This window comes from Chelonus insularis, unplaced genomic scaffold, assembly GCF_013357705.1.
Source record: "Chelonus insularis isolate UGA/USDA-ARS -01 unplaced genomic scaffold, ASM1335770v1 contig_150_pilon, whole genome shotgun sequence".
In the NCBI taxonomy this organism is placed as follows: domain Eukaryota; kingdom Metazoa; phylum Arthropoda; class Insecta; order Hymenoptera; family Braconidae; genus Chelonus; species Chelonus insularis.
Genome location: NW_023276392.1, coordinates 423,832 through 437,046, shown reverse-complemented (window position 1 = coordinate 437,046; position 13,215 = coordinate 423,832). Strand labels below are relative to the sequence as shown.

General features: G+C 31.2%; 4 protein-coding genes across 7 annotated transcripts in view; 2 read left to right on the top strand and 2 right to left on the bottom strand.

The window, feature by feature from the left end:
• The first annotated feature begins 134 nt into the window (after positions 1-134).
• Positions 135-2,116, top strand: LOC118063902 (regulator of chromosome condensation-like). 2 transcript variants are annotated; one of them, XM_035078145.1, is made up of 6 exons: positions 135-288; positions 407-490; positions 631-1,010; positions 1,089-1,455; positions 1,539-1,811; positions 1,886-2,116. In XM_035078145.1, coding segments are annotated over exons 1-6 (1,293 nt in total). In that variant the 5' UTR covers positions 135-287; the 3' UTR covers positions 2,074-2,116. The 2 variants fall into 2 exon arrangements, with proteins under 2 accessions (XP_034934036.1, XP_034934035.1); XM_035078144.1 differs by having other exon boundaries at positions 604-1,010.
• Positions 2,117-2,633: 517 nt separating this feature from the next.
• Tim10 (translocase of inner membrane 10) lies at positions 2,634-3,628 on the bottom strand. 2 transcript variants are annotated; one of them, XM_035078147.1, is made up of 2 exons: positions 3,482-3,628; positions 2,634-3,295 (listed from the first exon to the last, which is right to left on the bottom strand). In XM_035078147.1, the coding sequence occupies exon 2, from the start codon at positions 3,102-3,104 to the stop codon at positions 2,826-2,828; it is 279 nt and encodes a 92-aa protein (XP_034934038.1). In that variant the 5' UTR covers positions 3,105-3,295; positions 3,482-3,628; the 3' UTR covers positions 2,634-2,825. The 2 variants fall into 2 exon arrangements, with proteins under 2 accessions (XP_034934038.1, XP_034934037.1); XM_035078146.1 differs by having other exon boundaries at positions 3,478-3,626.
• A 223-nt stretch (positions 3,629-3,851) lies between these two features.
• fne (found in neurons) overlaps positions 3,852-13,215 on the top strand; it is a 34,968-nt gene continuing 25,604 nt past the window's right edge. Inside the window, exons 1-2 of one of the 2 annotated variants that reach the window (XM_035078116.1) lie at positions 3,852-3,950; positions 4,050-4,121. The gene's annotated coding sequence lies outside the window, so the exon portion shown is untranslated. Of the gene's footprint in view, positions 3,951-4,049; positions 4,122-4,812; positions 5,205-13,215 lie in introns of those variants that run through there. The other variant, XM_035078119.1, reaches the window with a different exon arrangement.
• LOC118063968 (cytosolic carboxypeptidase 6) lies at positions 5,717-9,951 on the bottom strand. Its single transcript, XM_035078267.1, has 6 exons — positions 9,900-9,951; positions 8,587-9,379; positions 8,288-8,491; positions 6,553-6,776; positions 6,261-6,456; positions 5,717-6,041 (listed from the first exon to the last, which is right to left on the bottom strand). Exons 1-6 carry the CDS (start codon positions 9,949-9,951, stop codon positions 5,717-5,719), a joined length of 1,794 nt encoding a protein of 597 aa, XP_034934158.1.

Sequence of the window (13,215 nt, the reverse complement as noted above, 5' to 3'; positions counted from 1 at the left end):
ATTTGAATCAATCTTTTCTCTGGTAAGACAGTATTCTTTGGCCCAAGCTTGAAAAATTCTAGTTCGGAAAATTAATGTAAAAGAAAAATTATACCTGCAGTCGGTAATTGCTCATCAGGGATACACCAGGCATCAATGAAGCCGAGTGTATAAGCACCCTAATGCTGCTTCCATTTCGTGAATTTCATCCATAACGGAGTTCATAACGATAGTAGTAACTGTAAAGTTTTGGCGCCAACAAGCTTTTGGACGTTATTCTTTTTTTCCACCGAAATAAATGTTAAAAAAGTAAGTTCTTTAGAAATATTATAATAGTAGATTTATTAAAAAAATTATCTAGCATTATATTTTTGGAGTACGTAATTTAGTTTGTGATTAACTAACCTAATCTATATGAACATTTTAGTGCCGCCAAGAAAAGGAGTAAAACGTGCTGCTTCAACTTTAAATGAGGATACAAAAAAGCCTAAACAAATAAAAAAGAAAATAGGTAACTCCAAAATGTTTTCAAACTACTTTTTTTTTATACTTTCATTCATTTTAATTGAATATTTCCATGTAACATGTATCATCTAAACTTAGGTTAGGAATCATATTTTTCAGACCATTTATATAATAATTCTGTAACAGACTTGGAAATAAAACCTGACCTACGAAATGTGGATACTGGTGGAGTGATTTTATCATTTGGTCAAGGAGATGTTGGACAGTTAGGCTTAGGAGAAGATGTTATGGAAAAAATGCGACCAGCAGTGATACCTGGATACTCTGATGTGATAGCTATTGCTGCTGGTGGAATGCATAATGTATGTTTATTGAAGTCTGGTAAAATTATATCATTTGGATGTAATGATGAAGGAGCATTAGGTAGAGATACATCAAAAGAAGGATCAGAATCAGTACCAGGTTTTGTAAATTTAGACGACAAAGTTGTTCAAATAACTGCTGGAGATTCTCACAGTGCTGCTTTATTGAGTGATGGAAGAGTATTTGCTTGGGGATCATTCAGGGTATGTTTTTCACTGATATTTTAGATAATATAAAAGTTTTATTGATAGAAATATTAAATCTTATAATTTATATTTAAGGATTCACATGGAACTATGGGTTTGACAATTAAAGGAAATGAACGTGAACCCGTTGAAGTATTACCAGGAATCAAAATAGTAAAAATAGCATCAGGAGCTGATCATTTAGTAATGCTTACTGAAGAAGGACGAATTTATACATGTGGATGTGGAGAGCAGGGACAACTTGGAAGAGTTGCCCCTAGATCCGCTGATAGACATAATCGTCATGGAATGGATAATTTATTAAAACCAGGTCTCATTGAATTTAAAGTTACGAAAAAATTACAATTTAATGACATTTGGGCTGGACAATATTGTACATTTGCTAGAGAGGTTAGCAAAGGAGATATTTATGTATGTGGATTAAATAACTATCATCAAATAGGTAAATCTAGAATACTGTTTATTAAAAATAATGAAATTTTCAATTATAGTGACACATTTATTTATCATCTGTTTCGTTTTTAGGTCTCAAAGACACTATAGCTTACTATCATCCAAAAGTATCAAAAACTTTTAATGACAGAGACTGGATACACATCAGTAGTGGCCAACATCATACCCTTGCCCTTGATACTGATGGTGACGTTTATGTTATGGGACGTAAAGAATATGGAAGACTTGGTTTAGGACCAGAGTGTACGGATGCTAATTCTCTGGTACGAATAGATAGTTTAGTGACAGAAAACGTGATCGATATTGCTGCTGGTAATGCGCAATCCTTTGCAGTCACGGAAAGTGGTAAGAAAATTAAAATACATTGTAAAAAATTTGAAACCTCTGTCAGAAAATTAAATTATTTATTATTTTTTCAGGTAAGTTATTTGCGTGGGGAATGGGCAGTAGCGGCCAATTAGGAACCGGTGAAGAAGACGATGTTGATGCTCCAATGTTGATAAAAAGTAAACAGTTAGAAGGAAAACAAGCTATTAGAGTTGCTGGTGGTGGCCAGCATACACTAATACTTGCATTGAATCGTCCGCAAGAAAACAATGTTGATTAATAAATAATCGTTCACTAATCGAATTGAAGTGCCACACTAGTAATGAAATTTATGAAAAACAAAGAAAATAATGCGTTGCAACATGCAATTTTCCACATTTTCTTGAAGATCGTGGCTTAACTAGCAAATTCAACTTCCAAAACAATGCGTTGATGTAAATCATATGCAAGCTTTGTGTAAATAAGTTAAGTTTGTGTTTGATTTGTTTTTCATCTCATGAAATATTTAAAATATTTTCTACTCGATTATAAAAAATGTTTTTAGCGAATATTTCAATTATGAATTGTTTATTAAATTTTCCATCAATAAATGTCGAGTAGAGATTATTTAAATCGTGTGTTACTGTTACGATTATATAATTTCTAATTAAAAGTTAAGTTTTAATTATTTAATTTTGTACCTAAATCAATTCATTTCTGGTTGTAATTTTTTGATCATTTACAACTTACATAACATAAAATTATTTAATTACTACAGTTGTTTTAAGTGAAACATTTGTTCATTATTTATAAATCAATGGTGTCTATAAAATAAAAGTTTGTAATTTTTCATGAATTTAATGAAACCAATTTCTACAAAGTAAACTTTTATTTTTATAATTTGTACTAAATACAAACATATCTACATTTAAATTGTTTTTGGTTAAAACTAAGATACATTTACAGGAAAAAACTTTAGAGAATAATGAAAAAAATTAGTTATTTATGTTATATCATCAGAAATGCTTTCATTCTATAATTATTAGTCTATTTTCATGATGGTGTAGGTGAGTTGACGGTATTCTGATGTTCATTCATAGAAATTTGTGTAAGCTTTTTACCAATTTTTTCATGGACATCAAGATATTTAGCTACACATCGATCTATACAAACAGATTCTCCTTTTCCCAAATCTGGTTCTGCATATTTGGGTAAAATGCACTTCTTGTGGCATGCTGATGTCATTCTATTATACATATCTGACATCATCTCAATCTCCAATTCTTGAACTAATTTTAATTTAGCTTCATCTAATTGAGGTAATCCCGCCATTGTATCTTAACAATTATATTTCTTATTATTAATATACTTTTTTTAATCCACTTTCCAATATTATTTATGCTGTTTATTAATTTTTGCCAAGTTTTGCCTTTCTCCGTTCTTGCATCAGAGCACGACGTTGGTTATCAATTGATTTCTTTGCGAAATAAAATGAAGTCAATGCTACAACTGTACAGGCAATCCTATAATATTTAAAAAAATGTATTTATGATGAATACATAATGTGCCATTAACAATTTAGGGAATTTAAAGCATTTGAGGTATTGAAATGCTGATATTTGAAGGTTAGAATATCAAAGAATAGAAGATTAAAGTTATGTTTACACAATTTAATCTGATTTTACTTGCAAAAATAATTACATACCTACCATCCAGTCATAATTTTAGAAAACTTTGTTACGAACATGATTTATTTATATATTTATAAATATTTAAACATTAGATAAACTTCTGACCGATACTGCTGGAAAGAGAATACATGTGCTTCTCTGAAAATTTTCACGTATTTCATCATACTCAAAAATATATATTTTAAGTGAAATACATTTAGATATGTAAATTTTAATTACTAAAATAATTAATTGAGTATATTTTTGATGATTGGACACGTAAAATCATTTTTTTGATTAATTTTTATTTGAAATATACACTGAGTGAGAAAGAAAAAAATGTTTTTTAAAAAACCCCGCGTGAATTTTTACGACGTCATTGTTTCCATGGTAATCAACAAACCGGAGTTCAACAGTTAGCGGATTAAAATGTGTTAATTTCTTTATTTTATAGTGTGAGAAACGTTGTTATTTAATGCTGTCATGGCTTATTTAGCTGAATTATCTTGTAAATATCAATTATCTTAACATTTTTAGATAATAATTCAATAAAATTCTCATTGAAGATCATTGTTATTTGAATTGATTATAATTTATTTTTTTGTAGGTTAAATATGGAAATTTATTCTTTATTTTAATGCTTTGATGATACAAAAGATCCAGTTTTATAACAATACTGGTGAGTTTTTATTTAATTTGTATTTTATTTTATTATGAATCTATATAACATCATTATTATTTCTAAAATGGATAACCATTGTCTAATAAAAGTAGTTTAGGAGCAAGTATTATCACCTAATTTTTGAAAGGTAAACAAAAGAAGCATTTTTACGTAAAAACGAACACCGCGTCGATCGAAATTAGTAAAACAACAAACAATGTTTTGCATTTTGAAAGTAAGGGGAGCTAACAACCACTCCCATTTGCCAAGTACGTGATTCGTGCGAAAACAAAGATCTGGACGAGGAGAGAAGTGGTGAAAATTCAAGAGGGAGTAAATTCAACAGGGAAACTCCACAAGAGGAAAGGCATTAGATAGTCGAAACAAGGGGTGAGATAGGAGTGAACGTCAGTTGCGAATTTCGCGCACGAGATCTACGCAGATACATGAACTATATACGATAGTTCAACGACCACCGCCCTGTTCTCGGCCAACCCTAACACGTTCCAGGACTTGAGGGGGTGGCAGGGAGGAAGTAGACCGCGTATGCATCACCCAGATCGTGCAGAGGGCACCACGGTTTGCCACATAAAAAATTGAGCCAACCAGAGAGAGTGAGAGAGATGGATAGAATGAAGGGAGGATGAAGCCACCCCCTTGGTCGTTGTCGAGAAGTAGCAGCATCGAGCCCAGTTCTGTCGAGATCTGGTATAGAAGCTACTGGCCGCTTGTCTGCTCCCTTCTTTCGCTAGTTTCATTTATTTCCGTTTTAGTTCATTTTTGATTCCATTACGAATTCGTTCAATTCCATTCGTGTTGATTATAGAATCATCACCGGCACGAGTTACACCAACAACCGGCGTGCGTTTTATCGCATCAAACAACCGGCCACTTCTTTGTGCCGCTATAGATTTGTTACACAATACTAGTAGCATAAGTAGTAGCGCTTATAAATAGAGTGTATATATAGCTGAGATTAACTGATTAACCCTTTACCCTTCCAAAGAGGGTGTTGGAGATCGCGAGAGTTAGAGCAGGTGTAAATTGCTGCATCTACACTATCTGCACGTGCCCACCAGGAATTTCTACGTTTTTATTGAGGTATGCCCAATATTTTACTTAAATATTTTCTTTATTATTTATCATCAACTCTTTTGCTCTTTTATCTTTATTTTGTATCACTTAATGAAGCGGTTTTTTTGTAAACCAATACTTTTTACTATTTTCGGAGTAATAAAAATGGAAAAACACGCGGGAGATTAAATCTCAGACAAAAGAATATATAACTAGTAAACGAAAACTTGGAAGGGGTGGAGCTGAGAGTATTTTATAATCTTGAATTAATATTCCCCTTTAAAGGCGTGGCAATCTCTAAATCCAAAAATAAAGTAATGAATTAATCCAAGAGGAATTATAATTTACGATAATATCATTTGTTCTAGCTCTTACTAGATAAACTTTATCCTTTTAAAAGGATTAAAATAAAGTTTCAAACTGTCTGCATAAATACCAACAATGTTTAATACGACACTTGAAGTTTGAATATTCTTTATTATTAACATCATTAGCACCAAACATAAAAGAGTTGTTATAACAAATATGATTAAAAGCCATTATCGTTTCAACCGGTAATGTCGTTCTGGAGATTTTCTCGCAATTTTAGCTTTATTTCTACCAGTAGCGAGGTCTAAACCGCCTCGAGTCAGCTGATTAAAATCGATAATAGCTAGACGTGGTTCTGCAGGATGCTCTGTGATCATCAAATTATCAGTCTTGATGGCATTGACCGGTGCTCCAGGACTTCGATACCTGTAGCTAGGATTTTTTCCACCATGTCCAATGACACTTCCTGGTCCAGGTGTAATATTCATTCGTGTTCCACTCATTGATCGAAATCTAGCATCAGCCGGCAATTCAGGAAAATCCTCAGTGAAATATCTGCAAGTTGATGTATTAAATAATTCCTCAACATAAATCTCTATTCGGCTGAAATAAACAGATAAATTTTAGTGATCATTTAGAGGGAGGATTTATTCAAACCAAAATAGCAAGATAGCATTAAAGCCGATTGTCAAATTGGAGATTGATTACAAGTGAAAAGGATTGGAGGAAGCAGAGAGATATGCTCGAAAGTGCAGGGGAAAATTGATGGTTTACTCGTGGATGCTGGCAAGATGCAAAGGCGCAGGCGTTCTAGCTGTCCGGGGTCGTGGATCCCGGGGTTGCCGATGCCTCTGTCTGGACTGACGTCCCCGCTTATTCGACGGCTGGTCTGGCAGTCCCGAGGGTATCAATCCTGTCAACTTGTAGTATTCCAAGAGAGAACGAGCTAAATTCCTTCCTACTCTGTAATCTAGCATTCCCCAGCTGATGGTCAAGGTTTTTTCATTGTAATCCTTCATTTTCAGAGGATTTCAATAATTTAAAATTCGATAATAAAAAAGGATACAACTCTCTTCAGTGTAGGGAAGCAAACCAGGTGATCCTTTTCGGTAATAGCCATACATTGACACTTGAATTGTATAACAATTAACGTGTTCACTGAGAATTGAACATAAAAAACGCCTTGCTGTTCCACCTTTATGAGGATCTTGGTTGTACATAGTATTATCAAGATTGTAGTCTTCTGTGTATTGAGCTAGGAGCTTTGGTAGGACGATGTGACGTTCGTACCTGAAAAGCTAGCAGCTCTAGTTTAGAAAACCTTGATAATTATCATCATCTTTATTAAAATATTAATACAAATTTCTCTGTTTCATGTTATATATGAATGTATATTCCATTACGATGATATGTATTGCAATCATAATAGCTATTAATATAATTTTTTTTAACCATAGTCTTTACATAATATCTAGATAAATAAAAGTAGCTGTTATTTTAAGATTCCTGATATAAAAGTTTAGACTTTGTTAATCGATTAATTTTAACTTCAGCAACATTTTCAATAATACTTCATTCAGAATGTCCAACTTCAGTTGGATTAGTTACGAAAATAAATGTATTTATAAAAATTTAATCAAGTTTTTTGCTCCAAAAAATTCCTCTGTAAAAAAACCTCCAACTTTATTTGACATTTTTGTAAATAAAAAAATGTGAGATGAAATAATAATTGAAAGCACAAAATGTAAATACTATTGAATTACAAACTCGAAAATAATATATTCTGTTTTTTTTTTTCTCTTATAAATATTCTGTACTAGAGTTCTAGAAAGCCTGAATAAATAAAATACACGCGATAATATTGTTCTACTTGATTTGATATTTTTGTTATAACAAAAAAAAGTGAATAAAGATAGACATCAACAAAATAACAAACTATATTTCGAGATTATTATTGAATGTAAAGAATGAAATAAAGGCTTAAAGAAAAACTAATGTTTTAATAAGTTGATATAAATGTTTCTCTTATCAGTAATCAACTTTAGTTAAAATGTAAATCTTTTCATAAAGTGTTCGTGATAATTCAAACTATATTAAGTTTTCTTTGCATAAAAATTAACTATACTGATTAGATTTAATTTTCCTTTTACCTTCTGCAATTCAGAATAACTAGTGTATTTGGAAAAAAAATTTAATTTAACAAAATTGCTTTGCAGAATGAGTCGATAAAAACCATTTAGTTTTGTAATTACCACCTCAATAAGAGAGAACATTTTTTTTATTAGCTATTCCAATAAAAACCACTAGATTTTCAATTAGAATTCTAAAAATATCATGATGTTGACTTTATCTAAAATTATTAAATAAAGAAATTTCTAAGATACAACTCTGCAAGCCATCAATAGCAAGTAATTTGTTACTGTCAATTTATATCACTATTTTATTACATAAATAATAAAAAAAAAACTTTTTTTGTTATAACTGTGTCCAAGTTTCAATAAAATATAGCTTTTTTACTGATTAAAAATCAATCTTCATTAAACATTGATTGCACTGGCTTTGAATAGACTATAATTTTTAAATTCTTATAAGTTCCAATCATTCTATAGAATTGATTACAAAAAATAATTTAATCTTCATGAAAGAGGTTGCTTTAAATTGTTATAATTTATAGTGAATGCTCCAAAAAATTATTATTCTTATCACTGTGCTCCAAAATATCATATTTCTAATGTGCTCTAAAAATATTCATAAACTATTTTCTACAATAAAAGATTTTATTGAATCAGATCCAATCTCACCTGTAAACATCATCATATGTATTTCCATACACGAACAAACCAGTAGCGTTGGTATGAGCGTGTAAATCAAGCACACAGTCCAATGGCATATTTGCATTTTTATCAAGAGATTCCAGCAAAGTCCGTGTAGCTAATAGAGTTGGATGGATCCACTCTGAAATTCGATTCCAGGCTCGATTCAGATCCACTCCCATCAACGTTGATCTAATAAACAAAGCAAAGATTATTTCATCAGAGATTTGCTGCATCCTATGTTCAACTTTTTCAATTTAACTCAAGTTTTATGAAACGAAACTTACCTGTAGTTACCTAGATAAACTCCATCAGGGTTGAGCATTGGAATGATCTTGAAGACAACATAATCTCTGAGGACTTGAGCAATAGGATGTGCACTTACCAAAAAGTCCATTAATCCTTGACAAACAAAAGAGGATGGAGATTCCCCAGGGTGAACTCTGCTGAGAACAGCCACAACTTTCTTCGGACGGTCTTCACTATTAGATCCAATTGTTACCAATTCAAGCTTTCTCTTCTGAATTGATGATGCTAAAGTCTCTCGCTTTACTGATGCACACTTGGCACAAAGGTTATCTAAATGTCCCAGATATCGAGTGTAAGAGTAAGGATAACTTAAAGCAAATTGGTACACTTGATCCTCTCGATCAAAGTTAAAAGCAAATGTTAGGACATGATGATTCTGATGCTGTGGTGATTTATAATAGTATACTTGTCTTCTTGGTATCCTTTGCCATTTAGGATTATTTGTGCTTTTGACTAGAGGTGTCATTCCATCTCTGAATAAATTTCTACTTTTGGATATGTTGACGATGTTGAATAGAACACGTTGATCGGCACGAACATTATCAACAGTAAAGTTGAACCAAAATCTCAATCGAGGGCTACATGTATCAGGTCTAATGAACAGATCATATTCGTACTCTGAAATTAGATCTACCCGACCTAAGTTTCCGGTTTCAAAGGACGCATCAAAGCACAAGTGACCTTTTTTCGCTTTACCACTGTGTCCTGGTGGGCGTATGATCAGTCTGCTAACGTTACCAAGACCTCCCTCTGCATCACTGTCATCACTGTCTGTGGAAGATAATTTTTAGTCAACATTAAGTAGTTTGATGCTGATGCTTGCTATGTAGTTTCGGTATTAGATGCTATAATTAGAAAAATAAAGGAAGTGGTGTTGAATTTGATCAAACAGACTCTGTCACGTGAGAATAATTTCTCGAAATGCAATTCGTTCTACAGAACTAAATACTTAAAAGGGAGAGTACACATAGGGATCAACTACCTACTCGGTTGAATGGAAGAGAAGACAAGGACCACATGCAAAAGTGGATTAAATGTGCTGAAGAATAATTGCTTTACCGACACACGACAGAGTCTGTATAGAGTTTTGTCACGGCAAAAAGGGAGTTTGGCTTCACCCCAAATTGACGGTAACTTTTGTAGAAATTTAACAGACGAGAAAAAATTACTAGATATGAATTTTGAGTGTTGACTTATTGGTCATAGGTGTGTAGACTTTTCAACACCATAATATTCATTTATACTTTAATTAAAAATTTTACAAATGATAAAAATAAAATAACAATCTAACCAGCTTTATTATAAAGACTAGTATGTTCAAGAGGATCACGATGTTCAAACATTTTTATTGAAAATTTCTATTAAATGATAAACACAGAAATGTATCACCAACTCGCGGAAAATACGAAGCAAGACTGATAGTCAGAACTGGAAGTCGACCTTTGGAAACTCCTTCCTCACACGTTAGTGCACCAACCTACGTGCAACACTCGCAGTTGAGGATCGCGTTTCGGTCAATCTTCACTACGTCGCTCACAGTTCGTGTTTGTGTTTGACACCTTTCTACTTGGCAACATGAAATTTCTGACATGCTTCCGACAACTGTTATTCCATTCAAATTCACCTTCATTCTAATAATTGATCTAATTTAACGCATAAATACATGCATAATCGTTGAGCAATTTCAACGGTAATTGAATTGTTCAATTTTAATAAAAATAAATAAAATACATAATTAATTAAATTAAAAAATAAATAAATAACAAAAAATTAATTGTTTATTTTTTTATCAAACTAGTTTTTTTTTTTTAAAAAACGTTATAAATATTTTAATATTATCGGAAATATTTTTAAAAATAGTTATTTATAATAAAAGTTAAAATTTATTTTATTGTAGAAATAAATAGCTTACAATAATATTGGAAAAAAATTTATTAAAGCATGAAAGAGAGTTTGGTAAAAAAGCGATTATGAAGGAAACCTGTTGAAAAAATTTCTTTATTAAATAAGCTGATTAAATTTGATTTAGTAGATCTCATAGAACAAGACTTAATTGACCCCGATCGTTGATAGAATAGCTCTTCTTTACTCGAGGCAATTGAAAGCCATTCCGTGATGTCATGCAACTTCGTTCATGATCGTGTTACTCGAACGATCCTCCGTCACTTATTTCTGTGCTATTTGGGAATTCTTAGATAGCCGAGATATATCCTTGCGTGAACAATGCCGCCAACAGCATAAAAATTCAGATTATCGTTTTATTTTTATTGTAGAAGAGATACTTTTATATTTAATTATATTTCATGTCGATTTTTTCTCTCACCTCTTGACAGTCTAGAGTGTCATTCAATTGATTCAATAATTTTAATCAAGAGATAAAAATAATTCTTCTGGAATATTTAAAATAATTTTTTTTTTATTTAATAAAATCACATTTAAATTGAAATAAATTCTTTCCCCTAGAGAATTAAATTTTTTGTTTTAATAAAAAAATAGATCTCTAAGGATTTGTCGAGGTGATATGATTGAAAGAGAATTAGTAAAAGTTGAAATCAAACAAGTCATCAAACTTTCTCTTGAATTCGATAAAATCGCAATTTAAATAACGTAATTTGTGTTCTACATAATTTTTCTTTTTGTTTAAATTTATTTTTATAAGCTTTTCCATCTTCTCTTGCATCGTACAAGTTATAGCTCGTTATCGAATTCGATGTTTGAGCTTGATGAGTTTTCTAAAAAGCAATAAATAGGAACTCTGGAATTGGAGAAAAGTTTTTATGAGCCTTTAAATACACTAGTGTCTATACAAACTATATCTATAATTTTCACCGAGTGAAATATATTTATTTTTTTTTAGTAATTAACAAGAGGTGAGATAGAAGGTCGAAAATTTATATTGAGAGCAATTTTATGTACACTAATAATCAGGGTATTATTTAGAGGTGAACAGAAGTGTGTATACCTTGTGAATAATAATACGCATGGACGAGTCCCTTCATCATTATCTTTTATTCGTCAAATTCGCAAGACAATCACAAAGAGAGAGGGATAAAATAATGATGTTAATAAAAAAAATCTCTGGAACCTCAAAAGAAATGTCTTTTAAATAAAAAAACTATTTTTTTTTTTAGTTAAAATGATATTCAAAATCATCAAAATTTTTCAGCTCATTGAACAGAGAAATGAAATAGTAAATGCATAATTTGCATTTAATGCAATCACCTGCAGAGGGCGATCGACTGCAGTCTTGCAAATAATGATTTCAAATTATCGACCCTCAACAGAGGTGTTGAAATTCATATTACGAAGGTTGATTTGTGGAAGGGAAAATATTCAAAGTCTTGCGTGATTGGTTTTCTCACAGAAGTGTTGGATTTTATTCACATCGACATGGATATTTGATCAAATGTAAAATTCACATATGAGAGAGAATTGAGAAAATATACATAATATTTTCATAGTAATATTGCAATAACAGTCTCTGTACATTTCGTGACTGCGCAAATAAACCAATCTACAATTCTAGTCTCGTGTCATCATGATGCTAGAACATTTCAGCGTCTCACTTTTCACGATTGCCTGCAGTCATGTATGACAATAACGCGTTTTCAAGCTAAGAATGATGGTTGAATCAGTGTTTATTTATATTTTTGACAATAAAAGATATAGAAATATGTAGAAAAAATATTACGTACCAGAATCAGCGTCTGACATTTTCAAAGTATCACAAAGGATCAACTAAAGGCTTAACAAGAAAGAACGTTCAACTTGGCGACACTTTGGCTACTCTCTTATCTACCCCTGCCCTGTTTCCTAGGGTTTGTTGAATCGATATACGTACATTTGTGACTGAATTAACTGAAGAATTTATGAAAATATATTTCCATATCTTGTCAACTACTTTTTATTAATTTTTTATCATCTAGTGAATTAAATTCATTTTCGTTCTAAATATTTTATTTTCATTTTATTCAAGCAGAAATATTTTCTTATCAATGCATTATAAAGTAATTTTAATGATGCAGAAATATATTTTTGGAAGCATGAATAATTTACTTTGAGTGAATAAAATTATGATTATTTAATTATATTAAATTATTGCTGATGGTTGATAAATTATATCTTGACATTTATCATAAATGTTGCTTCTTTGAAAGAACTTTAAGAAACTTAGCTCTTTAAAAGCTTCTTGTTGCAAAAGGAGTCATATTAACAGAATAAATCCTCAGCAACTTTTGTAAGTGTCTATATTAGATCCTTCAGGTCGAGTTCATTTAATAGAGATAAGATTTTGTAAAGCTAAAAGTCGTCTTTTAAACAGAATAAATTCGAGTAAATTTAACATAAATTAAAAGTTTGAAAAAGAATACGTAAGTTTGCTTAAAATATTCTTGTTAAAATTGCAGTCTTCATGAAGTATTTCTTCATCATAATTTCACCATCAATTAACTGATGTTTGAGTAAATAGTGAGCAACATTTACCAGTAAAACCAATAAAAATAAAATTATATTATAGATGTAACAGTACATTTTATGATTCATCATTTGAAACTCAACTCGTTGGAAAATTGGAAATAAGAGAAATGTCTGATATAGAGTTGGTGTAG

What these genes read in the sequence shown, in the direction of transcription:
- LOC118063902 (XM_035078144.1), top strand. An exon ending in ACAAATAAAAAAGAAAATAG is followed by an intron (nt 491 to 603) that starts GTAACTCCAAAA and finishes CATATTTTTCAG; the next exon opens with ACCATTTATATAATAATTCT. An exon ending in TTGCTTGGGGATCATTCAGG is followed by an intron (nt 1,011 to 1,088) that starts GTATGTTTTTCA and finishes TTTATATTTAAG; the next exon opens with GATTCACATGGAACTATGGG.
- Tim10 (XM_035078147.1), bottom strand. Translation starts at nt 3,104, where the DNA reads ATGGCGGGATTACCTCAATTAGATGAAGCTAAATTAAAATTAGTTCAA.
- LOC118063968 (XM_035078267.1), bottom strand. Translation starts at nt 9,951, where the DNA reads ATGTTTGAACATCGTGATCCTCTTGAACATACTAGTCTTTATAATAAA. An exon ending in TAGTCTTTATAATAAAGCTG is followed by an intron (nt 9,380 to 9,899) that starts GTTAGATTGTTA and finishes TATCTTCCACAG; the next exon opens with ACAGTGATGACAGTGATGCA. An exon ending in GTTTATCTAGGTAACTACAG is followed by an intron (nt 8,492 to 8,586) that starts GTAAGTTTCGTT and finishes TTTGTTTATTAG; the next exon opens with ATCAACGTTGATGGGAGTGG.